General features: G+C 42.0%; 1 protein-coding gene across 5 annotated transcripts in view; it reads left to right on the forward strand.

The window, feature by feature from the left end:
* LOC112455730 (synaptogenesis protein syg-2-like) overlaps positions 1-27,411 on the forward strand; it is a 327,928-nt gene that overhangs the window by 257,222 nt on the left and 43,295 nt on the right. For all 5 annotated transcript variants that reach the window (XM_025017863.1, XM_025017859.1, XM_025017861.1 and 2 more), the window contains one exon: positions 24,722-24,930. In XM_025017863.1, coding sequence (XP_024873631.1) covers positions 24,722-24,930 — 209 coding nt within the window. The remainder of the gene's footprint in view (positions 1-24,721; positions 24,931-27,411) is intronic.

Below are 27,411 nucleotides of genomic sequence, written 5' to 3' on the forward strand. Positions count from 1 at the left end.
TAGTGACATTTCATTCAATTTTGTTTAAATAATAGATGTACACGAATTAATGAGAGAGAGAGAGAGAGAGAGAGAGGCGGAGAAGGAGGAGGATCCAATGTTTTATTCAGTAGTATAATGATTAATTATTTCTTCCCATCGTCTCATTCGTCTACTTTTATCATTTATCTTTTTTTTTCGTATCGGAGTTAGATTACCATTACTGTAGGGTTGTATAAAAAGTCAGTATTCTAAATGTACGACGTGTTTTCAAGCAACCAAAGACATAGCCTTAGACATAGCATTACGTAATTATCGAATGTTATAACGAGCTAGTCGTGTCATAGAGTCGCTGTGTTTCATTGCATGGTGGATAATTATTTCTTCCTGCCGGCTCATTCACCTACCTTTATCACTTATCTCCTCGTTCTCTATCGGAGTTAACTTACCATTGCGGTACGGTCGTATAAAAAGCGAGCACCCTGGATATACAACGTGACCTGGGCTCGTTAAATGTCACGATAAGGGCGACGATAGGAAGAAGTCCCGGGCGAGGTTGGTCCACGTAAGCGATATTCACGCGTGCGGCCACTACACTCGCGTGTATAGCGAAGCAGGGCCGGGGGGTCCGCTTTCGTGTGCGGGCTAGACGTCGATTTTTCGATGGCAGCACCCGATACCGGCCGCGGCGGCCAGCCAACCGCTTTGCGAAAATGTGAGCTCGCCCGAGCACGAATCCGGCGAGGCAAAAAAATATACAAACTAGGGGTGGCTAAAGATGACTTTCATATTTACGGCCTCTCCACAAACATTCCACCGGTCGAATAATCATTGCGTGGATGTATTATACGAGGGATACTCGAATAGACCGACTAATGAAATTTAAATTATAAATCCGTTGTTATCAAGAAACAACAGAATAGTCCTAGTTCAATTTGCATGTATGTCTAATGGAAAAAATATAGAAAGAGTATGGGCCACTCACATACATTTTAATATCCAAAATTGTACATGTCGAAGTTTGAATATATGTATACACATTAATGCATACACATATAGACTTTTAGTATGCTATACATTTTGCGTACAGAAAAAATAAAATAAAATATATTTTTTTTGTTTTTTGATAATTTTTCTTTGTATTACGTAAAAATAATTAGCGTTAGTACTCGAAAAGCCATCATCCTAATGGCAAAGTAAATTCCTCGCAATCGCATGAAAATGAATTAAACGCAATTCCGCGAAATATAATCAAGCATCTCAAACATCAACTCCGGCATCGGTGTAATTAACTCTACGTTAGCATAAAACAAATAGTAACTGAGTTACGAATCGGTTATACTGGGACTTCCTAAACTTTCCCTGAGTCGATTACGAAAGCTTCAAATCTAAATGTCTCCTGCGTCTTTGATATTATATAAACTGATACGAAACATAAATATATAATGGTTTAAATATAAAATGGATGTTTGAAAACGCGCACTACGCTCCTAGACAACTCGCGAACAGTAGTTTGAGGGCCATTTCGCGTTACACGAAAAATGTTGCAAATATTATTCTTCGATCACACGAGGAAAAGCACTCGCACGAAAGCCAGGCTACTAAAAGATTGCTCGTTGGTACGTCGGTGCTTGATAAAATCGTCGGATCGCGAGTCACAATTCACAACATGGAATTGAAAGTCCGAATGAAAAAGCGATGGACTGTTTGTTACATTTTCCTCAATACGTCAACCGCAATCAAATCGGCAGGAGTACTCACTCGTCAGATAGATTTCTCTATTCCGTTGTCGACATACTCGGCATGCAATTCGCTGTCTGTCACTTATGCAAAGTTGCCGACAAGACAAACGCGCACCATTGTCAGATCCATTCATTTTCGTGCGCCGCTTTCTTATTCTTTTTACTTAAAATAGAAGAAATATAGAAGGATAAATTCTAAATTCCATTTACTGAAATCGTGTATATCAAAACCCTTAAAAACGAAAATCTGTTTTCTTTATCTAAAAATTTAATTAATTTGAACGAATGAGCTTCACAAAATTAAAATATTTCCTCTCTTTCGAGCACTTGTACATTTTAAGGTGCGCGGATTTGAAATTTGGAACGTAAAGCATTGCTGCACATTTCAATTTCAAAGTAGCAGAGATGAATAAAGATAGTTGTAGATAGAAAACACATGTATTTAAGTAGAAAAGATTTATTCTGTAATATGAAAATTGAGCTTGTAAATATGATCACGAATTTTTTAATGGAAAAGGATAAAGAGCTGTGAAGTTAATAGCTCGGCTTGTGAATTATAACGGAAACCACGAGTGATGCTGTAAATACTAGGTTCGACGTATACATCCGTAGATTAGTCGGTAAGACATATACATACAAATTAGATCTTGGAATCTACTGTTTACAGTGTCAAGAGTGGTTGACTCTCTCTGTTGAAGTAACTGTTTTCAAACCAACAATTAGAGTCCATAGTTGCGGTTGCTTGTTCTAGATTCAATGTCGCTTCGTTGCACGACAGAGTTTTGCACTTTCTGTTTGTCGTGTCTAAGTCTGAAAGGGGTCGCAGAACGCCGTGTCAAGCTGCGACATAAGTGTACATGCCCGTGCCGAGTGTCGTTAAGCGGCCGTCCTCGCGGCCGCTTATCAATTTACAGGCGATTGAAAGAAGCCTCGCGATCTTAATCAAATTAATCGCGCATCGAGGTGCCGGGGAGATCTCGTCGCTCTTTTCATTACGGTAATGCGAACGTCGCTATCAACTAATGGAAAACGCGCTCGGGGCAGTCAGTGGGAATTACAATGCGCATAAAGCGTAAGTAAACATCGATGTACCTCCCGCCGTTAATTCCAGCGACAATCGTAAACCGTTCATATCCGTCTACGGTCGCTGCGGCTGTGCTGATGCTCTTAATGAATTCTATCGAGCCACTTGCCTCGAGAGTATGTCGTCTCTCGCGGAATTGCTTCGCTATAGCGCAGTCGAGAGATAATGGAGTCGCATGCTGTGGAACTCGTAAAAGGGAAAGAGCTAGACGCGCGAGAAAGGGCGACGGGAGAGAGCCGTATAGAAGGCAGGGCGGAAGGCGGAAGGGCGCCAAGACGTTCCGCGAGATAATGGTGTATCGCGCCGGTGGCGCGATTTAAGCGGAAGCCGCTTTGTCAAACGCCGGTCATTTTTCACGGTCGCGGTGTATGTACGTTATTCGTCACGTAACCGATTTTCTGTCTAACAGCTTTCGCCCGGCATTGAAAACGTCACGAGAATCCGCCTCGTAAATCACGTTAGATTGTAAAATTGACGCAAGTCGATAAATATATATCCGGACGATGACATTGTACGTCTCCGTATGTCGTATCGATCACGTCCGAAGGAAAGAAGTTCGCGCGCTTTGTGGAAAGAGACGTCGATCGTTATATTCGTCGCGCATTTAACCGAACGTAAATACCGCGGTAAATTTTACGCTAATCTTCCGTTGACGTGAACCGCGACTTGCAAGTTTGAAAAATAAAAATCAGAATAACATTTCTACGTTAAACGCAGGTATGGAGTGTAAAAAAACTTTGATAAGTATTTCTTACTTATTCGTCGATCGACGAGAGGATTGGGGAAAACGCGCGAGAGAGTAAAATTTCAGCTAGATTTTAACTAGATTTTAACTAGATGTTAACTAGAATAGCAAACGAGCGTGTCAACGGGTAATATCTTCCTGCCTCGGTTAATGTATTTCAGTCTCGAAAATTGCTCTGTATTAGCTATTATCGGCTTTATTCATGGATACGTAATTTGCCAGTCACTTTACTTCAGACATGCCGACAAATCGATACTCCGATAAGGACTGCCAGATAAGTTTAATTAAAACGATATTAACGGAAAGTCGATACAACTGTGCACCGGTCCGCGAGCATAAACATTAATCTTCAAAATCTCGATATCGCTTCTATATTATTTGACGAGCTCAACACAGGGCGTTGAGCATTGCACGTGAGACGCTTAAAGTAAATTGTTATCAATTAAAGATACATTGCACGCGCGCGCGATCGTGTAATGAATATTAGATGCAATAAATTACGACGTGACGTTGCTATTGCGCTAACGTTCAAATTATGTCGTTTAATCATTCCGTCCTCTCTCCTCGGCCACCTTTTAATGATGTCGAAAGGCTTGAAATTCGTTCGCCATAAAGTTGGCTTAACATGGGCCGACCACATTACGCGTTATATTTACATTACGCGACCGCGCAATTCTGTTTTGCAACCCGCAAACTTTTAAGCACCTTGTTATAACGCCGCTTTGGCGAAGTCAATATATATTTCAACGTTATTAAAATGCCTGGGAACCACGAGAGCCATGGAGTCTCTGGAAACTTTGATCTTTTATATGAATACTTTACTCTATCCGATTAAAATATTTTCGTTATTTGCAAGATATAATTTCGAATTTTCAACTTCTGGTCGCGAAATCAATATAACGGTATGAATAAAAATGGAGTGCTTATCGATTCTCCGAAACCGGCTTGATTTGCCGGTTGAACAAATTATCTTGCAACTCCGTAAATATCTTATTTCTGCGGTACACTTAGCGCAAACATGTGTTGTATCCCAATTTCTGATATTGCAACCTCATTTCACAACGGCTATTTCGCTGTAGTCAGCCAGCTCTTTGTTGTATTTTGTCGTGCCGTGTTCTCTCTGTGAAGTCACGAAATGTCATAAACGAATTCAATTTGAAGTTGAATTGGCGTACGCGAGCGTTTTCATTAACGTCAAATCTCCTACATGCGCGCTACATTCGTGTACGGACGTGTGGCGATCGTTGCATTTTGCGTTATTACGAGACGCGTTTCGTTATGTATCTCGTAATCACAGATGATATCAACTTGCCTGCTTTAGAAGTGTCGCGCGGGGTTGACGTGGGGCTATAACATTACATTTAACAATCGTGCCGCTGCCAGACGGATCAAAATACATTTTTAATTTCGAGATTACTATTCATCGAAATAAAACGTCTATATACAGATTTCTTCACTTTATATTTCTTTCAAACTCTCTTGAGTTGATTTGCAGAAAAATTTATTATAGACATTTTTAATACTGCACTAACATTAAAGAATTTTAAAGTTTAGATGTAAGAGACACTCAATTTTTTTTTTTTTAAGATGATATCTTTTATATTTACACAAACGCGAATTGGTAATCCATTGCGATTAAAAATAGAGATTTCTAAGGCTATAGCTTTCTTCCGAGCGTCTGTTATAAATATCGGAAAGCCATTATACCGTATCGTGCAAACGGGGAAGAAGCGTCAGATCTCGCCCAGCCGGCGTACGCCAACATGCTAATCTATCGCGCATTTGCATTACTATTTTACTGGTAATTATCGTCGATCTCGTTTCTTAGCCGTTACACGTGCGATCGTATACACCTGAATGTTCGAAAATAGAAACAAAGGCGGCCGCTTCTAGACAGAGGGATTGACGTTGCAAACGAAAGACGTAACAATTCTTCCGCGATGCATAAATATTGCATAAGAACTACGGTTGCTATATTCGAGCGTGCTGCAAAATGGAGATGTCTGTTATTTTATTTAACATTTTACACGTCCTCGTGCGGAAGTTTGCGATCGAATTAAAATTTCGAAACTTTATAACGTGGAAATCAATTGACGGGAGTGCCGCATACATAATGCCTATTGTATGCCCTCGAAAAGAGGAAATTCATAATGAAACGAACGGAAAGCTAGCACTGACGTTACAAGTTCATTATATTATGGTTAATGTATCATACTCAAGCAAGATACTCAAGGAAATATTGACATTTCTATTCGCTGCGCGTTTCTCGAGATGTCTAGTGGTTTTATTATATTTCAGTTATATTTACTCCATAAACAAAGATTACATTAGTAACCGTCATTATCGTAATTTCTTCTTTTTATTTTTATTCTATTATAGATTCATATTTAAAGTCGAAACTGTTCAGCAGCTGATCTATTTCAGTACAAGAGCTTATATACTTATACTAGAGTTTTTTGAAAATGGATAAAAAAATTGAATTATTTTACAGTATTAATCGATATTTTTATATATAAATAGGGAGGAAACGGTCATCGTATCATCTATATTTCGTTAAAACGGCTGACCTTTTCAACATGCAATGTTATATTATTTCAAAAATACTCACTAATCTAAAAAGTTCTAAAAAAATAATGTCACACTACATTGTTATTTTTGCGCGATTTTTCTCATCTTTTTACAAACGTATATGTTTGTCTAGTACATTTTGGTCACGTACGTGTGTATGTTTTAGTAAAGATTTTGGCAGTAGTAGAACCGAATTTCAGGCAAACACAGTGATGCTATAACGGATTGAGTCAGACGCCGACTTTGGGTAAAGTCCACCCAGACAATGCAAAATATAAGTCTTAAGTCTTTAAGCGTATTGATCGACCACACCGAGCAATGTTTGCTTCTTCCGATGTAGGACCGAAGTGTAGTTGAACGTAATTGCAAAATCGAACCTTAAATCACTCTGGACTTAAATAACGTGGAAATACGAGAAAAAGTTCTCAAATTAATTTTAAATCAATTTGTAATACATCTATATTTTTTAAATTAAAATCTTCTTTGACTGCTTCAAGTTAAAGGAAATAAAAGACGCTCTACGAAACTAGACGCAAAAAGACTTAAAGAACTTTTAATTTCTGTTTACGTTTTAGTTGTCTTAATTAAACGTGCTAAAAGAGAGCATATTTATTTGTGTAACGTTAAAAACAGAAAGTAAAGTTTTACAAAGTATAACCAAGACTCTGGCATAAAGTAATGAAATGAAAATAATAATCTGTAAATAGAAATAATGAATAAGACAGTGGCATATTACGGTGGCGATATACGTCTCTCTTTTTTTCGATACATCTGTTGTGCCATCGCTGACAAAAATCGTTTAATTAAACTCTCAAACTCTCGGACTCTCGAAACTCTCGGCGAAACTGCCCTGTCGATATTTCCAAATGTAACTCCGGGAGTCTAACTCCTCCTCTAACGTCATTTGGTAGTCTCATCACGTTTTTTCAGTTACGCTGAACGGGGCCCGGGCTACTCTCGTAACTGCTATTAGCTCGGCCATGCTTGTCCGTCTACGAACTGCCAGTCTGTCCGTCTAGCCGTCTGTACACGCACGGAAGCCGTCGCTTCGGTTCGACGGATTTTGATTGAATTTACCATTGAAGGCCTTTGATAAAATGCTCCGCGCGTAATGGTTAAAAAATCTCCGGCAGAAGAATCCCTCGTGAAATATCGTCGATTCACGAAGGTGGCGGGCGGTAATTTTACGACGCTTCGCATTACATTGATACCGCCGGACGTGGCACGTAACGCGATTATTCGTTTCAGCTTTGCGACGATGACGTGACGTGCATCACGCGCATCGAGGGGGTTGGGGTGGAGAGAGAAGGGAAGACCCTTCTCTCATGGACACTCGGAAAAAGTACCACAAATTGGAGAGAACGTACGTAAGTGATCAAAGCAAAGTCCGCGCAAAAAGTGTAGCGCAAGAACGGCTGGAACGAAGTTAGAGCGTAGTACGGCATATCTGCCGCTCGCCTGTTTGCTTTCCGGATAATTACGGGACGGCGGAGGTCGCGCTATCGCGTAGCACCGGCCGAGCGCAATTACGGTTTTCGCAAACGGCAAAAGTCACGGTTATAGTTATACTCGATATACCTCTCTCTCCTCCCCTTCCGCCGTCCGCTCGATTTACACAGAGGCGAAATATGTAATCGCCGCTCGCGAGATAAAACGCCGCGGTCATTTGGCATAATGGAGTTATGACATTGGAACAACGGGGTCGTTACGCTTATGCTTATACATGTGGAAGCGTAACGTAATCCAGACCGAAACTGGGTGAACTTGGAGGGAGAAAGGAAAGAGAACGCCAAGAGAAACGTATCCAGAGGAATGGAATCGCGGGACCAAGAATTGCGACGTGTCGCGGTCATCTCGGATGCGCTTGGGATTCCAGGACCGCGAGAATAAACGATATTCGCGCGTGTACGTCTTCGGGGATAATCCGCGTGATAAATTATTATTACCAACGTTCGCATCCTAGTCCGCACTTCCGGCCGATGCCACGCAGGCCTAATGACCGGGCCGACCGGCCTGACGACGCCGTCGTATCCGCCTGCGTTACGTTGACATGCATATTTATAAAGGCCGACCCTCTAGCCGGGAAATCGGAACTTCGTCGCAGGGAAAAAGAGAGAGAAAAAAAGAGAAAGGAAAAAAAAAACAATAAAAATTGCGGGCTCGGGCCGGCGGCGCGAGAGTTGCCTCGTCACCGCCGGACCGACGTCGTGTATTTTCACGCTCGGTTAACGAGCGCGCTGAAACACTCGGGTTGAGAAGAGCGTAACGACGCGACGTTGTCAACGTTAAGCCCACTGTTCGGATCGGCACATGGACACGCGCGCTTTATGGCCCGGATACGGCCGCACAGAGGTGCAAAAAGTGAAACATTGGCGGTTATCTTCGGCGGGGACTCTAATCCGTAGGTCGCGTTGACGAACAATGTCGCGCAACACATGTCTTGCTGCTGAAGTTAAAAAAAAAAGCTGTCACAGAGCGAAACGTTTCGGCTTTGAAATATGTAAAGGACTGTTATGAGACGAAACTGGTTGATTTAACAGCTAGTGACCACCTCTCTAAAGGAAAGAGGAAAAAACTACACGCATTATACCCATGCTACATTTTACGCGATCGTAATCCAACTCGCTGTATCCCTCGTAATCATTTCCAGGTTGACTACGAACCAGCAGCGTCCCCGCCGCCCCCGAGGACGGGTGTGCACGCGAAACACCGTCGAGCGGCACGATGGCATCCACGTCGCAATCTAGTTTTCTTGCGTCCTCGACCCCCGTCCGTCGGACCCGCCGGGAGTCACGAAACAATAAAAGTTCCACGACTGCGCGCCGAGCGTTGTTAAATAAATTATCCGGCTTCTAATTACGTGAAAAACAGTGGAAACTGCAGAGTCGGTCCCAGCGGTGAGCTTGTAAGCGACGAGTATGCCGAGAGGACGACGAGACGACGACAGAGGGGCAGGGAAGGGTGGGACGGTGGTACCTGGAGGCTCGGAGGGTATTGCGCGAGGGAACGAAAGGGGGATGGACGGGGGATGAGCAGCGAGAGGATGCGGGCGTTACGATGTTTCACATTCTACCTACAATCTCCTTCAAGCGCCTGCTCGTATTCCGCGTTTCTTCCTCAACTTCTTCCACTCGTTGCCATTTGAATAAGACAAATGTCTTTTGGTGGCGACGCGACGTTCCAGTATCCCTCCCTTCTTCGTGTTGCCCTCTACGCTGCCGCCGTTCTTAAAGACCCGTTTTTGTGTCTTAATAAATTGCTTTCTCGCGGGACGCGGACAACGGACGCCCCGCGTGTTTATACTTGACGAATCACTGCTGCGCCCGCGGACGCGAGTCAACAGGGGGTGGTTGCCGATAACGACGAAAGCAAGAAATCGCGTCCCGCGAGAGATGGGGAAGCGAGGTCTACGAAGGCGTCCGTTGTTCCTGACAGTTCGCGATTTTGTCGTGGTTTCGATGTGTACTTTTTGCGTGTACTTTTTTTAGTCGTTATATATACACTGTCTCGGGTTAGGCTCTACCAATGCTCGCATTATTCCGTTATCTGTAGATGCAAGAGAACGCAAGGAATCTGAAACATTATGTGTAGCGTCCAGGCGATTCCAGCAATTTTGCAATGAAAATTGTTTCACGATGGAGATGTTGTATGTGTATGTGTATCACGTGAATTTCACTGCTTGATACTTATCTTGATGCTAATTAATTATTTGAGCTTTTATCACGTATCAGTGTCGTTAAATACTAATTATATTGTAAATTTTGCGACTTGATTTGACTCATCAATTGACTGAAGTTGTTCGCCTGTCGCGCGAGCGTTATCGCAACCTCGACACTTGGGTGTTCGAATTTTCGTCGTCAAATCAAGGGTCTGTCGTTGAAGATTTATGCGACGGAACACCCTGCGGGATACTATCCTAACAAGAGGAGTTTGTGTATCTGCTGGCTAGCTCATTCCTAAAGATAATCGTAGGTCTGAGGGGACGGGAAGGGTCGGCTGCGATGTCAGCCGCGGTGGTGGCTGCGGTGGTGGAGTCGTATACTAGGTAGCTCATAATGAAAGCAATGTGTCTTCATTTAGTCGGTTGTTTCGCAGCGACGCTACCCGGTATAGGAACGGTATAATAGAAGGTAACGGCGCCTGGATCTGTAGCATGGTTGCGAGAGTGCAAGGTGGTAGGTATACCCCCTCCCCGCTGTCACGCGACACCCAGAGGGAAATGGGGAAGGAGTACATTATACCGTGGGTTAGTTGCATATAGCCGAGGGACAATGCTCTTGTCTCTATGCCTTGTTTGTTACGACTAGCTTCTTCACCCCTGTCTCGCACCACCCCCTTCGCCATCCATTGCTTGCACCTGCACCGTCACCGCAACCGGCATTACCCTCGTTGGGGGGGGTCCTCTTTAAATCGTAATTGTACGCGAAAATACGCCGTGCGCGTAAACTGCACAAAAATTGAAAAGAAATCGATATTAATCTACTGTTGCAACCTACATAATTAATTGTTACAACCCTTTTGCGACCGACTTCGTTGAAGACTCAAGAATTTTTAATTGTTTCGGTCACCACTTCCCATTTCGCATAAAGACAAGGTCCTGGTAAAGTATTCTGATAAGAAAAAAAAATAAAAGTTTAATTGCGCGGCAGGTGCTGCTCTCGATTCAGACACGAGATTCTCATAAACGGTTGATATGAGCATAAAAAAAAAACACTTGAGTTACCCTTCAGCTTGACTGACTCCAAAGTATTTCTCTTCGAGAATAGTTTCCCGAGATAACGCTCTGTCGTGAAATTTTGGAAAGAGGGCGATATCCCGCATGAAAAGAAATTTCTCATAGTGGTTGTAATACGAAGGAAGAGTGGTTTAATGTCAGCTATTTGCGGTTATCACGCATCATCGGATTTTCGGTGGCAACCGCGTTGAAAGGGACGCGTTGCCAATCATGTGTCATTTTCTTCGTGCGTACGGAAGGAAATTCGACACGGAATCGATTTAGCGTTTCATTTTCGTCGTCATCTTCATGCGAATTCCAGCGAGATGAGACGAAGGAACGCGTTCCAGCATTGTCAAAGTTTGTAGCACCCCTCTCGGGTACATCTGCGCCATATGGTGCAATTTGTAACAAAAGACTCTAAACGTCTTGGAATGGTACAACTAATTTCTCCGGCGCGCGTATAATCGACAATTCACTTTCGGATCGCTTATCGATATCAACATCTCCCTTCTATATACCATTTGTCCGAAACGCATGCACCTGTGGACTTTAAAGTTCCTCATCCCTCCTTTACCATCTTCCTCCTTTCCTCGTAGTTATAAACCGGCGGCCCTTGGAGTCGACTTGGAACCGCGGAAGTTCCAGCGTCACGGTCTCGTAATTCGTGAGTTAATTACCAGCCATCGTATTAGGCGTGTAAATGGGTAGAGGCGGTCGAGTGGATGGCGAAAGGTAGAGTAACAGAGAGAAGAGAGGGAGAGAGAGAGAGAAAAAGTTTCCGTGTTGTCCCCTTCCATTCGCATTCGAAATTAAAGGCTCGGTATACCGACCGCGATCAAAAGGGCTACATCATCCTACTCTCCCCGTATTCCTTCTCGCACTTCCTCGGTTCCTTGGTTTCGGAGTAATCGCGAACTTGGGCGAAGACGCTAGCCCCCGGAATCATAACTACGCGGCTGTTGGTCACAGCAACGAATAATCGCACCTTTATGCCTCATTTCCAGCAGCTGTTGCTTCGGGATATTTCGGGCTAATTTCCGCGGCGATTAACCAAACGCGCGCATTTTCCGGCAACAGGTAAACGCCGCGAGGTAAACGCCTCGCGGACGCAACCAACGGTCGACGATATAACGGGCTTGAGCTACAACGCGGATTTGCTATTAGTATGAATTAAAGTCGCGCAAACCGATTATTTTGTATACGCCGGTCATATTCCGGGGAAACGGATTGATCCGAAACTGAAGCGCGTATTTTCCAGCGGAAATATATTGCATGATTGAAACTACCTCGATTTTTCGAGCCCCCAGCGGATCAAATGCCATTTCATGTTTATATCAATCAAATAGGGAATTACAATCAATCGCGGGAGAAAGAGATACTCAGTGCTTTCACAAGTGCCTGTTGCGTCTACTAACAATACGTGCTCTAGATAATGGATTAATTATGTGTCAATAATTAATGAAAATAATTATTATGATTGAACGTCAATAACGATCGAGTTGGAAAAATAACGTCAAAAGAATAACAAAAAGCTATTTTACCAACTAGTGATCTAATATTTAAACACATAGGGAATAACATTTATCAATAATGTAAGCAGAAATCTGTTTAATCTGTCCGATAATATCGGCACAAGTATAATAATCGGAGCTTTCTTTGTAATCTCACTATTGTTTCTCAATCCGCGAGATATCAACTTCATTGCTAGTTAATATGGTTAATGATCAGATTACTAATATCTTTCTAACGCGTGAGAGAAGTTAAGTAAATTAAAGTAGATTAAGTAGAGGCCTTTTTAAATAGAGATATGTTACTCACTGCTTGAGGTTTCGAAAATTATCGATTTTCGTGCAGTCTTGACTAATGGTATATGCATTACATGATTACTATTTGAAAATGAGCGATGAAGACAGGGACAGCGAGGTAATTCGAGTCTACAAACCGAGTCTGCAGACACCAATGAAGAGTTAATCACGGTTCCACCGCTCGTTGTTGAGGATTATGAGTGTTCTCCGCGGCGAGGACAAGTTCGGGGACGTATCAACTCCGCGGGTTGATGACAGGACCGAAGTCGACGTGTTAATGTGGCCAGAGAGTGGCGGCTTAACGATCGTCCTCGAGGACAATGTGGGATGGCGCGCGACGATAGGTGGAAATCCTTCTCCCGACGGTACTCGTCCCTCTGTATGGGCATAACGACCGTGTGCACACAAACGTGTGCATTCGCCGACGAGCTTGCCGAAAGCTCCGAAGAAACATGTATACGCGGTATGTGCACAATAATTCGAAAGTTTCCAGTCGTTTACGACGCGCAGCGAAGAGCGGCCTGCCCCTGTGGTTTCCGCGCCGCATGAAAAGGTCTGTTTCGACCACGAAAACATGACTGACGTCCCAAACTACTCGTAAAAGTTTGACCCCGTACACCTGCATACTTCTCCGCTACATTATCTTCCACATTTGTCAGGGAAAGTTAATCGGTGGAAGAGTTTTAGGAGGAAGTTGGAGTTTTTTTTGTTACAATGCAGCAAATAAGGTGTTCCATTTGTCATAGAAAAAAAATATAAACTTGCATCAGTGGATTGATGTTAATAACTGTGATGCCAATCTTGATTTTAAAAAAATATTTTTCATCAATTATCACATATTATTCACGTATTCTTCTTCGAAATATAGAATATATTTTTGCATTACATATTGGCCATTTATTATAACGGAGTAAAATTAAAAAGAGAATCCCTGCCACATTTTACAAATATATTGTATCAAACGAGAGGGCTGGCATGCGAAAAAAATATGTATCATGACGTATATGACACAAAAAAAGAAATATTCTATCATTCAGACAATTTAGCATGACACGGTATAGTGATTTGTCCAAAGTTAAATAATGGAGAATAAAGAGCAAATGTCCGATGTAAAGTATCCGAGTCAACCGTGTGCAGTGCATTAATTACATGTAAATAAATATACGCGACATGTAAAACAAATCGTTTGTCATACGCGTAATTCGGGCGAAACAAGGACTCTCTTTTATGTTATAGTAACGTAATGACGTCGGCCACTCGTAGAGAACATAGATGTAATAATACCTGTCCGAAAGCACAATACGAACCACGCAAATGCGCTATTATTATTATGCAGCATGGTATGGTAACGGCACTAACTACAAACACCAATTTTACCGTAAAGTCCATCTCTCGTGCGATATAGAGAGCGTGCCCTAAAAACACACGAGTGAATTCGCCTCGGCAATTCGCGTTACTCAACTCGAGATTTTAAGGTATATGTGCGCGATATTAATAAAATACATCTTGTTTCATAAAACGTACACGTAAATTTCCTACAATATAGCTATGTATATTGAAGCTTTTGACGTTTTTATAATTACCGAGCAAATATTGGGGTGACGCATTTTAATATGAAATATTAATTTAAATTTTAAAGTCCTTTTTTTCATCGTTGCATTATTTCGAACGACCGCATTGCGATTATTTTTCTAGCTTCTTTTTTTTTATCGGACAATAACCAGGCTTTTTTCAAACGTGAGTAGAAACGAAAGAAACCGAGAAAGAAAGGCGTGAATGCGTCGTCGGAAAGTGGAGAGTCATTTGCAAGATGGAAAGTGGCGATGCAAAAATAGGTATGAATAATGGGCGTCGCGCTGTATGGGTTGTTCGACTGCCGGCAGGAACGAAACATGAGAAAGAGAGAGAGAGAGAGAGAGCGCCAGGAACCTGGCGGAAAGACGAAGAAGAGGCGGCGGGAAGACATAATAGATAGATAATGCGGAAGCGTAGGAAATGGGATTGCAAATGACAGGCCGTAGTTGCTCATGATCGAAAACATGGTTGAGCGTTATCAGCGAGTACTTATGGCCGTCGTGATCGTTCCTGCATATATCGAACGGATGCTCTTATTATCTTATGAACCGTAATACCGCGGAGATCCAGTCTCTCACGATTGCAGCCATGCATTATGCGACGGGAAAAGTGTCTCGTGCCACTTGAGTTTGTCGAAATTATCGTAACAATGTCGCGACAGCTCGAGCCGTGCATCGGCATTATTTACGCCGAGTTACCTGTCGAAGCATTCGACATAGGTATACCGGAAAAGATAATGCATTAATGCATTTAATGGTCTTTTCAATTTATTTTTCAATTTACTTGGATTTGACATGGCATTTCAGCAAAGTTTTTTTTACGGTTTTAACTTTTGCGCATATTTTTATAGAAATTTCTTGATATCGAAAAAAGTAATAGAGCTGCAGAAATCGATTGTCTCATGAATCTGTATGCGAATGGTATAAACGGTCTTGACATTTTAATTCCCTTATCTATTTGCATTCATCTGCTAGAAATCTGTTTATCTGTTACCAGATATATCTCTCATTTTTAAAGTTTATCAGATAGATGTTATATTAAGGTTATTTTAAAGAAATCGATAAAACAACGACTATATATATCTCCTATAATTTTTGCTATTGTTCTTATGATTATATTATTGATTATCGCTAATATGTCGATGATAGTATCACTTTATTATTAAATTTGTTAGTAACATTAAAATAATATTGTTCGACAGAGCAAATTTCTATCTTCTTTTTTCATAACTTTTACTTCAGTTATCTTTATTGGAATTGTTATCACAATTTACTAAGAATCTTAGAGAGCTTAATATTTGAGAATTCTTCTGTCTATTTATCTAAGTATTCATCTTTCTGGTATTCCCCTGGGAGCTTGATGATATCAGTCATTCGCCGCAATGTCGTATTCCGTGGACGACAGCGCCCACGGGCGCACATTTATGCGCACTAACGACGCGAACGACGATCCCTCTAACAGCCGGAGACCTAGTTTACAAACTATTACACCGGTGGCATTAATATTCAGTTGGCTCTTATTCGACGGGACGACAAGAAAATGCATAATTCGGCGCTGGTGCTCGCCGACTGCCATCGTGGTAGAAGTCTTACGGCTAGATAGCCGACTCCTCTCTCTCTTCCCCTCTTCTTTCCTCGCCCTTTTCTCTCTCCCCCTCCCTCCCTCCCTCCCTCCTTCTCCGTCTATCTCCCTTCTTCGCTTTTTATCTCGTGCACCCTGTGCCATCCCCTGCCACCTCAGTACCACGTTGTTCTCCATTTGGCACGCCCCGCTCTTTCGCTTCACTTTCGAACTTACTTCCGGCCGCCGCCGAAGAGAACGCGATACGTACAGCAACTCTCGAATTAATTACGAACAGAGGTGAGCGTTCGTTCGAAAGGCGTGGAGCCGCTTGCAACGTCAGGCCATAGGAGATAGAAACGTTCTTACCGCGCCATCCTAAGCGCAAGTACACTGCTGCGAACATACATTACTTGCCCAAAACGGTCTAGCGATGCCTGGGCTAGCAACGGCGGATCGAGTCGTTATCAACTTGCGCCAAGTGGCAGCAGTCCGAATGCAAATACGTCTTAAATTTCGCTCGTTAACGACAGACGCGCTTGGTACTAGACGGTCGGTGTTCTTATCGGCGACGACAACCCTTTGGCCCTTGCCACCGTTACTCAACTCGCTCTCCACGCTCGTCGGACGTTACGCGTTCTCCATCCTCCGTACGAAAACATCCGCGGGCGATGCAAAAGTGTGCTCGGTGTGAGACGAACGGGTGCGAAGCGAGTGGTTACCTATATGTAGGCTCCGCGGGTGTTTAATGAATATGCAAATCGCTCCCCCGACTCGCTTGCCGTAGTTGCCCGAAGGAGAGAAGATAGAAGTGACGTTCCCGCTACTGGCGCTGCTGCTGGCTGTTACTGCTGCCGCTGCGCTGGTGACACGACGATGGTAATGGTTGGCGGCTGTTGCTGCCGCTAACGGCGACGCCTGCAAAATTCCTGACGCCACTACATGGCACTCCGACAACACACGAATGCTCGAAATTGTCCTGAAGAGAGACCGTCGTGTTACATAGTTTATACGCTGTCTCCTAATCTCACTTCGTTTTGACGATAGACACTGCGTGAGTAGCGAGAAAATTATGTTGAGAGAAATCTGGACTTCAGCTGTTTGTGCAAAATAAAAAGCGTGCCGAGCGAGCAACGAACCTTAAGCCTTTCTCGTCAAAAACTTGTCGAATCCGTCGTGTTCCTTGGAGCGCGGCTTGACTTAAATGCTCACATAGCAGGTGCAATTGGTCAGAGACACTCAATGGATAGTCGATAGGAGTTTCTTGATCGAAGGCAACAGTGGCATCCAATACCGGTTTAATTGAAATTTCTCGACGTTCGCCAAGCAGTGCCGTTTCCACAGCCCGAGTACGATCAAACGTCTGTCCCTTGTTTCGCACGGAAATCATGAGAAAAATCGAAACGCTTAATCTGACCAACTATCGAACCAATTAAAATTCAGTGCGCAGCGTCGTTAATACCAGATTACGTGTGCGGCATGCAACATACTTAAATATCAATATGTCTAAAAGCAGTCTTTATGTTTTTGCCCTTTTCAGATTAGCATCACAAGTAGTGCCCCTCTCGCGATTATGGTTATAGCACGCTTGCATGTCTGATAGATTTTAGTGTGCCTCTACTTGATTCTCATACCTTTCAAAAATTTTTTTACGATAAAGGTTTTCTTCATTATATACACCTCTCATCTCTTTCTCTTTTTTCTTTTTTTCTCTCTTTATATGTAACATGAAAAGTGACATAATTCGTAATTTATTGATTGCGTAAATTTGATTATGCATTAAATCAAATATATATGTATTTTCTTGAATTTAATCATTCTCTAGTAATATTTTAATGAAAAAAAGTGATATATTTTATAATTTACTGATTTGTGTAAACTTGATTGCTTTCTATTTAACTTTGCACATCAAATCCAATATATTTTTCTTGTAAATTTATTCATTTACGTATTACATAATGATTCAGCGAAAAATGGCACAATTCGTAACTTACTGATTTAACTTGATTTTTATTTGACATTGCATTAAATTAGATATACATTTTCTTGCAAATATAGATAATATCCATATATCATAACAAAGGAAAAATTTTTATTCTGGAATTACACCATTTTTCTCGGATTCGCGCCGGTGTTATCTCGCTTTCGCAATGGATTGCCCCCGCAAAACTAGTTTTTGACGCGTGATAATCCGCAATGCTTCCTACTTGCGTTGCGGAGGGCGGCGGGACACGTACCTAATCGAGCGATTTCGCAAAAATATGAATCTCCGAAGGAGACGTGCGAGAAATATGTACGGAATTCAGAGCGCAACGAGTTCATTTCGGCAGAAATGGCCTCGATTTATATCGAAGCTGTTTCCAGATGAACGGAAGCGATACGCTTAACGCGCCTCGGCAGTCGATGAATTCCAAGGCCCACCCCTCGACCAGCCCGCCCGTTCGTGCCCACCCTCCCGATCGGAAGTAGTTCGGCCGAGAGAGTGCCAGAATACCGATCGCGCGCGCGCGCACCCGCCCGCACGAGTAATGTACTCTCTCCGTCGACGTTAGCTCCCGAAGTTATCCTAGCTATTCAAATGGATACGAGAACGCGGAAATTGCCATAGACCGGCGAGCGGGGCGAGCGCGCTGCCGATATCACTGAAATCGATAAGAGACGCAAGTTGTGTGCGGCGGCATGCGTGCATGCGGCGCGTTGCGATGCGAAGCGCTGGGGCAGGATAGACTGCACATCCAAGCGCGCCGTATATCTACGCGCACGGGCGTTTGAGCGACCCGCTTTAATTGAATATCCGGTAGCACCGCGGTGAAGCGCGGCTCTCGCGATAAGGATCAATTTTTACGAGCTCGCCGAAGGGACGTCCGAGAATAATGACTCCGGGCCGCTGGAACGGCCGTTCCGCTCGCAAGCGAGACCGGCACATCTCGTGGCCGAGCGTACAACGGATTTAAATGAAAACTAATGAGATCTAAGCTTCAAGCCGTGGAGGAAATAATTTCGCTCGGAGGAATTTGCCAATTTTTCAAGCTATGCATTTTGCGTGAAATATAATAGAAGGGCGCGTACGCTCGAATTGTTTCCCGTTTAATTATGTTACCGTTGTACATTGCTGTGAGAATTTTTAAACTTACCAGCTTTATTTGTGGAAGAATCGTCTGCCGCTGACGTTGTATAACATAAGAATTAATAGCAGGAATGTGATAAATTTGCAGGCGCAACGTGTTCTTAATGAAAATTTAAATGGGCGCTTCGTTACGGATTTATTCACGCTCTACTGAATTTGTTTTTAGAACTGGCATTACTCGATTGATGACTGGCTAGAAAACCGTTCAGTTTCCAAAATCGAATTATTCGAAATAATCGAAAAGACAATCGTATTTTCTACTATTTCGATTAAATTTAATTCATTGACCTTTTCGATTTAATCGGATTTTCGATATATTGAACGATGTGGTATTCAATAGTTAGTAAAGATTTTTCATATCGATAACCGTTATCGCGACAATCCTGTATAAATAATAAAAATATGCAAGATTTAGGCAGGACATTTTATAAAAATAGAAATATCGGCCGGTAGTTTAAAATTTAATTATTGCTTGTAATATTAAAAAAGTTTATATATTATTATACACGTAACGTCTTAGTACACGCGATCCCCACGATGTTTTATCCATTACACACACATATGTACGAAATAATTCCGGAAGTCGCGTTTCCTTGCATGCATGCGCAAAATCTCCGCTCGATACACGCGCGATTGGTTCGAGCATACGAAAAGAGTGGGACAATTTGGGACATCGGAAGGTTCGGCACTAAAAATGATTAACATCCCCTTTGACCTAGGTTCCACTTTAATCTCGCGAATTACATTTCCCAAGATCCCCGGGCGCGATATATCGTCCGGGCCTTTATACGCGGCCGGCATCAACTTCAATTAAACCGTAATATGGCCAAGGTGAATGCACCTTGCGCAAGGGGTAAGGTAGGGCACAAAGGGAGCCGGCTGTACGTGCGCGTACCAATCAATGGGACGCGTCGAAGCCGACGGCGCGATGCCAGCCAGCTTCCTCCGCCAGAGAAGCCCTCCTCATTGTCTGCGCATTCTATCGGATTGGCTTCCGGTGTACGGGTACAACGGACAGCAGCCCGCCACGTCCTTTATGCACTGGCCAGCCACGCAGTAGGAATGCACGATCGTCACGTCCAATGTCCATGCGGTGCAGCGCGTGCAGAATCGGTGCGCACGCCACAAGCCCATGCGGAAAGAGAAATGAGAGGAAGAGAGAGAGAGGGGGGAGAGAGAGAAACCGGACTTCCGACCGGTCGCAAATGCCGGCGGCCCCAGGGCCGCGAGTTATCGCGACACGTGCCGTGGTGGCATTTCGTATTAAGCCGGAGCGCTAATTAACTTGGGGGATCTTCGGTTATTAATCCGCGCGCGAGTCTGCGACCTAACCGGCCGGACGCATCTGTCGACGATTTCCGTTTAATACCCCCGGATGGGATCAAGCGGCTTTGACGGAACTGTCCTTGCTGGATCGCGGCCAGGATATATATGTATGTACTGTCGGCTAATAATACGATTTACGTGGGAGGGTTGTAATTTCGAACAAGGACGGATTACGTTGCCTTATTCAATGGATATTTTAGCTTCCCTACACGATACATTATCGATGAATATTTTCCTTGGTGTAAAAATGTGATAACGGAGCTAAGTGAGTCTTTTTAAAGTATCAATTAAATTACTTTTGCTGTAATCTTACTAAACAAAGATGATGAATTCTTCAATATTTATTTTTATATCTTATATAAGCGAAAAAAACATCTATAATCGATACTATATGAATATCATGTTATAAATTACGTAGAAACAAATTTAATATTTTTCATTTAATTAAAGATAAATTTTAATGAATATTATTTTAATTTTCTGACGATATACAGCGCATGAATTGAAAATATATCTGCGAATTAAAAAACACGTGCTCTGATGTATTTCGTTTTGTAAGGCCGCAGAAGTGCGGCGGTTCAAATTCTCCTCATTAATGTTGAATGGCACGAGTACGCGCGATCTTTTCGTTAGCAGTTTGCTGTATAATTTTCAGCTGTCTAACGATTGCGTGTTGGTGAATTTCGCGAAGGCAGCGGTGTCTCTTTTCAAAGCGCGGGATTATAAATTCTGGCATTACTTATAACGCAAAATCATAAAATTCATAACGACGTACAGCGCCGTAATAACGACGAACGAGCGTCGGGGCGCGTCGTAGCGCGCCGACCTGTTACAGCATTTGTAGGAATTTACGACGAAACGCCGCAGAGCTACAGCTACGGGGCTCGGCCCGGTCCAACACCGTTACCGTACCATTGCAAACTGCCTTCCACCTCCTACGTCAGCTCAAAACTTTCAAGGTAGTTTCGGAAATGCCGCGCACAAACAGACTCCACTTTCCGCCGTCGGAACTTCTTGCTGCGCGCTATAATAAATTTATACGCATTAAATAGTCGCGCATTTTTGTAACGCTCCCCGGCGATGCTTAAACTTCACGCGAAGCCGATGGTGCGTCTGCACTGTAAACTTCGGACGTCTTGAAAATTAGACTTTACAGTTTACAAAGAACCGTACATGATTCTCGGAAAAAGGCGACGCTGCGCGCTGCTGTTAACTCGAATTCGAAATGGAAAATCTTCTGGAAAAAAGTTGTCGCGGCACATTTTATCAAACACTTTCTTATAATAAGCTGATTATGCCTATTAGTTTCAAGATTTTGAATATATTTGCAATTTTTTAAATAATAAAAATAATATAAAATTTAAAAATTAAATTTCTATTTAAAAAATTGTATTTAAAATTTAAAGTAGAAATATAGGACGTGAGGTACAAGCATAAATCCAACATAAATTATTATACGGGTAAACGACCGTGCGTGACATGCCGGTAAACGTTCGTCGGTGTCGTACGCTTGTTTCTTTCCACCGTATACTATAATCACACGCTATGTGGCTATCGTGTCTCCTCTATTAATATACTGATTTCACATTCCGAAGTGTACAAAGTATACCGTACGGCTATATATCCGATGGCTGACAGAGCTGCAACGCGATCTCATTTTTAAGCACGAAGATTCAAATTGCGAAGGTGCACGAGATCTCGTTTTCAAGCGTGATCGAAGAGGGTGATTTATCATTGTTCTGATAGATATAGAGAAGAAAGTATTTAGCAGCGCGAAATGTATTTCGCCTAAACGCGGTTTGTCCCTTTACTACCAATTCCCACAATTCTCTGTATTTTGCTTATACGCAGGATTGATCTCAAACTCCCGGCCAACTTTCTTGCACAATCGCGGTGTACATGCGCAACTGGAAACGTTACATAGTACATTCAGATGGAGAGGACGAGATGTCGCGCTATAATTGGTCGCCCTGGCTTGTGACAGGCATAACCACGTCCCGATACGGACGTCCGACCACTAATCTGTTATACCTCGCTGTATCATATGCAACGCCGTTAACACGACATCGCAATGCGTTGCAGTATCTGGTAGTCAAGCATTTGACCTTACGAATATGTGAATAAAAAAACTATATTAATATTAATTATGATAATTAATATTAATAATGATTTTGTTTATTAATTAACATTAACTTCTCAATTTTTTTCATGCAAGAAATATTTTCATAATTACTTTCTCATACAATTTATATAATATTTATAATAATGGATTTATACATATATTAATATATTATTATATTCACATAATCGTTTGTCATTCAACTTCTTGAGATATAAACATGTTACTTGAATTAAACAGAGATGCGAAGAGTGGACATCGAAAAGTCCCTCTCACAACGCGCATTCAATATCCTTAAAACCGTTGCCATGTATGTAAGTACTCTTGACAAATTCAAAGAGTAATATACGCTATCCCTTGGTTCGCTTGCACGCCCTTACTACGCTCCGTAACTTTCGAACGACGTGCTACGTGCGGTGCAATTTGCAGGCAACGGCGGCGCACCGAGCTGTATAAGTAATCGTTTTCGGCTGGTCTATCCCCAGCAGACGGTTGTTTGGAATCCTCGACCCCGGCGTTGCCCGCGATCATGTACGGGAGGGTGGTTTCTCGCTCTATATCTCGCCGGGCTCGCGCCATTGCGTAGCGCCAACTTTCCCGTTTCGGTTAACTTTCATCCGCCGCTTCTCCGCTCGCCGAGAGCGAGCGTGTGTAAACGCGCGCATACACGTGTTACGTCGCATACGTGCTCTCTGATGCAACTAGCGGGGGAATGCGCGCCGCGTAGTACCGGCGGCGGTACTGCAGGCCAGGGGGGAAGAAGGGTTGTTGTTGTTCGGTCCAGCATATGGAGAGCATGCGATCGCACGGTGGGTATACGCTTTGCCAGCTGGCGGGTTGTACCGGCTCTCTGGTAATACACCGGAGGAATGTACACCCGGCGGCACCCACCCCCGTCCACGATGCCCTAACCGCGCCGTTCATCCCTTCGCGACCATCCTCCCCTGCTCGTCCCCCTCTCCCTTTTGGTCCTCCGTCATCCGTTCCAACTCTACGCGCGGCCGAATCTGGTACCAGACGAGGCACTCGTGGTATTTACGCAAATTCGATGCTCACCCGATGTCTCGGGGGCGAGGTATGCGTGGGTGGATCGCACTGCGGGACAATCTGCGGTGAAGCGTCGAGACGGCTGCAAGCGCAGCTCCCTTGTAAAACCGATCCGTCCGAGTGTGGAGAACGACCAGCTGGTCGATACATTCTTAATTAACACCTCGAGCGTACACGATTCATGATTTTTATTGTGTCGTTTTATGCATCATCGGTAGCAAAACGAACGTAAAATTAATCCTATTCATTTATTTCTGAAAATAGGAAACTAAAATAGGGTAAAAATTTTGGGGAACGTTCAAATATATATTCCGACAATGTTTTAAAAAATGTATAATAATCTTATTCAATAATTTATCGCGTAATTAACTTTGTCGTGAAATTGTAAGATCGTAGCCTAAAAAAAATGTTTGAAATAAATTTGTTACTGATATTATTCCGTGTGACAGGAATAATATAATATAATTTATATAATAATTTTAAATGTTAAATTTATCTCTCACAAAAGCGGACTCATATCGTATTAAATTAATTAGTGAAATTATGCTCTTCTCTACTATGTCGTACGTGTCCTTTATTATCCAACTTCGTCGTCTACATCAAATATGCGCGAGGCGTTCAGTGCATTAAAAAATGGAGAGTTAACGAAATTCTCTTCCTGTCGCAATATTAGTTCTGAAGTTTTGCATTTGTTTCACTTTATTTTCCATCGTGATCCGCGCTACTCTCCGGCGCGGAATAGCAAAAAACATAAAGCGACATATGGCGCAGTCATGCCCGGGCACGCGTTATTCGTGAAGCGATTTTCGTTTATATACGAGATTGCACTGCAAACACTACGCGCTTTCTCTAGATTACCGGACTCTCGGCAAAATTTTGTCTTAATCCTATAATAGAAATGCAAAAGAAATGTTTAACCAAGTTTGCCACCAAAATATTCGAATAAAATGTTCTTATAACAATATCGCAGATTTAAGTTTCGAGTTAAAATCTTTTAGTCTCTTTTGAAAATACGATTATCGTAAGAATCTATCCTCAGAAAATATGGCATTGATACAATTTGATATTTTATTACAATGTGTGCAATCTGATTAATTTAGAGATTTAAATTTAAAAAATTGATAAGACCACTTGGGTATATATCGCACACATCTTATTCTTGTTTATAAGCAAGATGACATAATCTCTTAGAATATTTGGTTAGAAGCATGTATCTACATCAACGTCAATTTGCAATATCAGATCTATACTGTCACATTTTTTGTCAGATTCTTACAGCTGTGACAAATGAGGAATGTAAAGCAAGTAAAGGAAATATCTGTTTCAGTTATGATCTGCGCGGCAAGCACTCGGAAAAACCGTTGCATTGGCAGGATAAAGACTATCTCAGCGATCGGGCGTTATTCAGGACAACAACGGAACCAGCAACTTTGAGCGTTAACCACGTACAGGAGCAGGACGAAGGCGAATTCAGGTGCCGAGTGGACTTTACTACAAGTCCGACTAGAAACTCCAGAATCCAGTTGACGGTGATAGGTTCGTATCTTGTTTAATAACATATATTATACCAAAATATAAATCCAAAATTTTCATGTTAAAAAATGTAAATGGTGCAGAGCGTTAATTGTTATTCTTTTCTACTTCTGAATTTTCTTTTAAAGTTTAATGTGCATGAAGTAAGATTGATAAGCAATAAAACGAGGAGCACGAAAAAATAAATATATTTACGAATAATCATAAAAGATCTTTACCTTCTAATTAAGATTAATTTGGTTTTCTGTGTGATTAAAAAAATATCTCATTCTAATTATTTTAACATAATTTATATTACGCTCTCGCGTCACTTATTTTGTAACGATTATCAAAACTTTTATCGCGCTTCAATGTTCACTTTTACGCCAGCATATCACTGATTCAACCGTCATGCGCAGAACACCGTGTCAATATTTTAGGTAGCTCGACATGAATCGATTAATGCGAATGATCGCACGAATAAATTGCATTTCACGTATTAATGTAATTTCGTTTAATATTTTAAAGTAGATTTGTGTAGCTAATAATGAATAACTTCATATCGCGATTTTTGAAGAATATTAAAATGATGCTCTCGTTATTGTCAACGAAGTTATAACTTATCGATCGTCGGAACAGAACTTCGATACAATTCTATTATGCCACCACTTGTGAAAATTCATACTCAGCGGAAAACAATGTGCAAGCAAATTCCGTTAGTCAGTTTCACATAGTTAGGATAGTTGAGCATGCAATCCTCGTTGCCTCGTTGCCTCGTTGCCTCGCCTTTTTCGTGCTATATCATTCGTATTTCTTAACTTCTCATATATTCTAAAACAACTATTATTATACCAGACTCGAGAATTAAGTTTCAATGAATTTTCTCCGTGCAATTAACGAGCGTTATAATATATACAAGTTTCATCTAGCGAACTCAGTTTTCCGACATCGTGTTGCTCTGCATATTTGTTATCCAATGCTTCTGAAAGAGTAATTTCTACTGAATTATTTTAATTACGAAGATGGTATCGGTTAACGCGTTTTTACCATTTTCTCTCCGTTCACAGAATAATCGACGATTCATCCCGTGACTCTTATTAGGTGTAATACAGTGTAATATTTAGAAAGAGAATTGTTTTGTTGGAATATTGAAGAAGCCTATTTTTCTACTGTGTAAAAGAGAGAGAAAGAGCGTGAGAGAGTCTCTGTAAAAAAAGATATTGTAGCGCCTCCTTTATATTACAATTCACCTTTCTTTTATAGTCCTTTCTTGTAGTCGTTGACGCAACACCATTTATGTTACAAAGAACGTTTGATCTCCGTTTAAAGTGTCGACTATACACTTTGAGAAACTTAATGTATCCTGGAAAGAAAGGACACGAGATTTTACAAAAGCGACGTCCACCTCGGAATTGGACATTTCTTTCGGCAAAGGGCACTTCTCCGTGCAAAGCGCACTTTTCTAGGAAAAGGACTTCGTTACATGATTCCTCAATTTACTGGATGTTCGTTTCACGTAGTAACCCTTCGGAAAAACTACTAGTGCGGTCACTCCCTAGAGGAATCTTACTGTTGCATTAACAGATAAAACCTTTTTCGTACGAAACACTCGCCGTCGGGACAATATCAGGCCATGATAAATTAAATATTAACTTTTTGCCAAGGTTCAAGACTTGGACAATGCGTTTATATATGTACCGTGCTGCGACAGCGCGTATTTTGCGTGTAAAAAGCCATTCTCAATTAATAACATGCTTGATGCAACTTTTATCAAGCGGACATTTGGGATAAAACGTGTACAACGAATGGACGAAAGCACTGAGCAATTAGGTGCTGTATTTTCAGTTGGTCAACTGAATGTCGAATTCCGGCATTAAAGCTTGCGTGAAAGGAATTTATCTTTTGGAGCAACGTGGAGTAATTGCGATTTCTTGTTCCCGCGGTTGCTCGTCCCCAGACAGAAACGTATCTTTGTATTTTCGAAATACTCGTATCTGCGAATGATACGCTCTAACAATTTCTCTTCCGTGTCACGTACCAAACATCATGACTCGCGAGGACACATCAACTCCCGCCGATGTGAAACTTAGGTGCTACAAATTAACCCGTTAAATTCCAGCATGTCATTTGTCACGCGAAAATGTTCGTTGGAAATGTTCCGTTCTTCCATAAAGTCCCCGAACAATGGAAACAGGCGCAAAACCATTTCTCAAGCTTCGCAGAAATTAATAAAATGTATTACATCGTTTCACAAAATATTTATAATAAAAAATAACCGTATTTTATATTTTAAGTAAAATTTAAAGATACAAGTTCAATTGTTATACGGAAATCTTCTGGTTAAAGAAGCTACATGACGTAATCCCTAATTTTAATTTGTTTGTGGTCAAAGCTTTCATAAGTTAAGATGATTATAAACATTTTTGCAAACGCGTAACTCTTGTGTTAAATCTGCTGCGTTGTCAAGGACTTAGTTTTCTGATTAGCTTCCCTAGCGACCAAAAG

This window comes from Temnothorax curvispinosus, unplaced genomic scaffold, assembly GCF_003070985.1.
Source record: "Temnothorax curvispinosus isolate PA1 unplaced genomic scaffold, ASM307098v1 QBEX01006326.1, whole genome shotgun sequence".
NCBI classification, from domain to species: Eukaryota; Metazoa; Arthropoda; class Insecta; order Hymenoptera; family Formicidae; genus Temnothorax; species Temnothorax curvispinosus.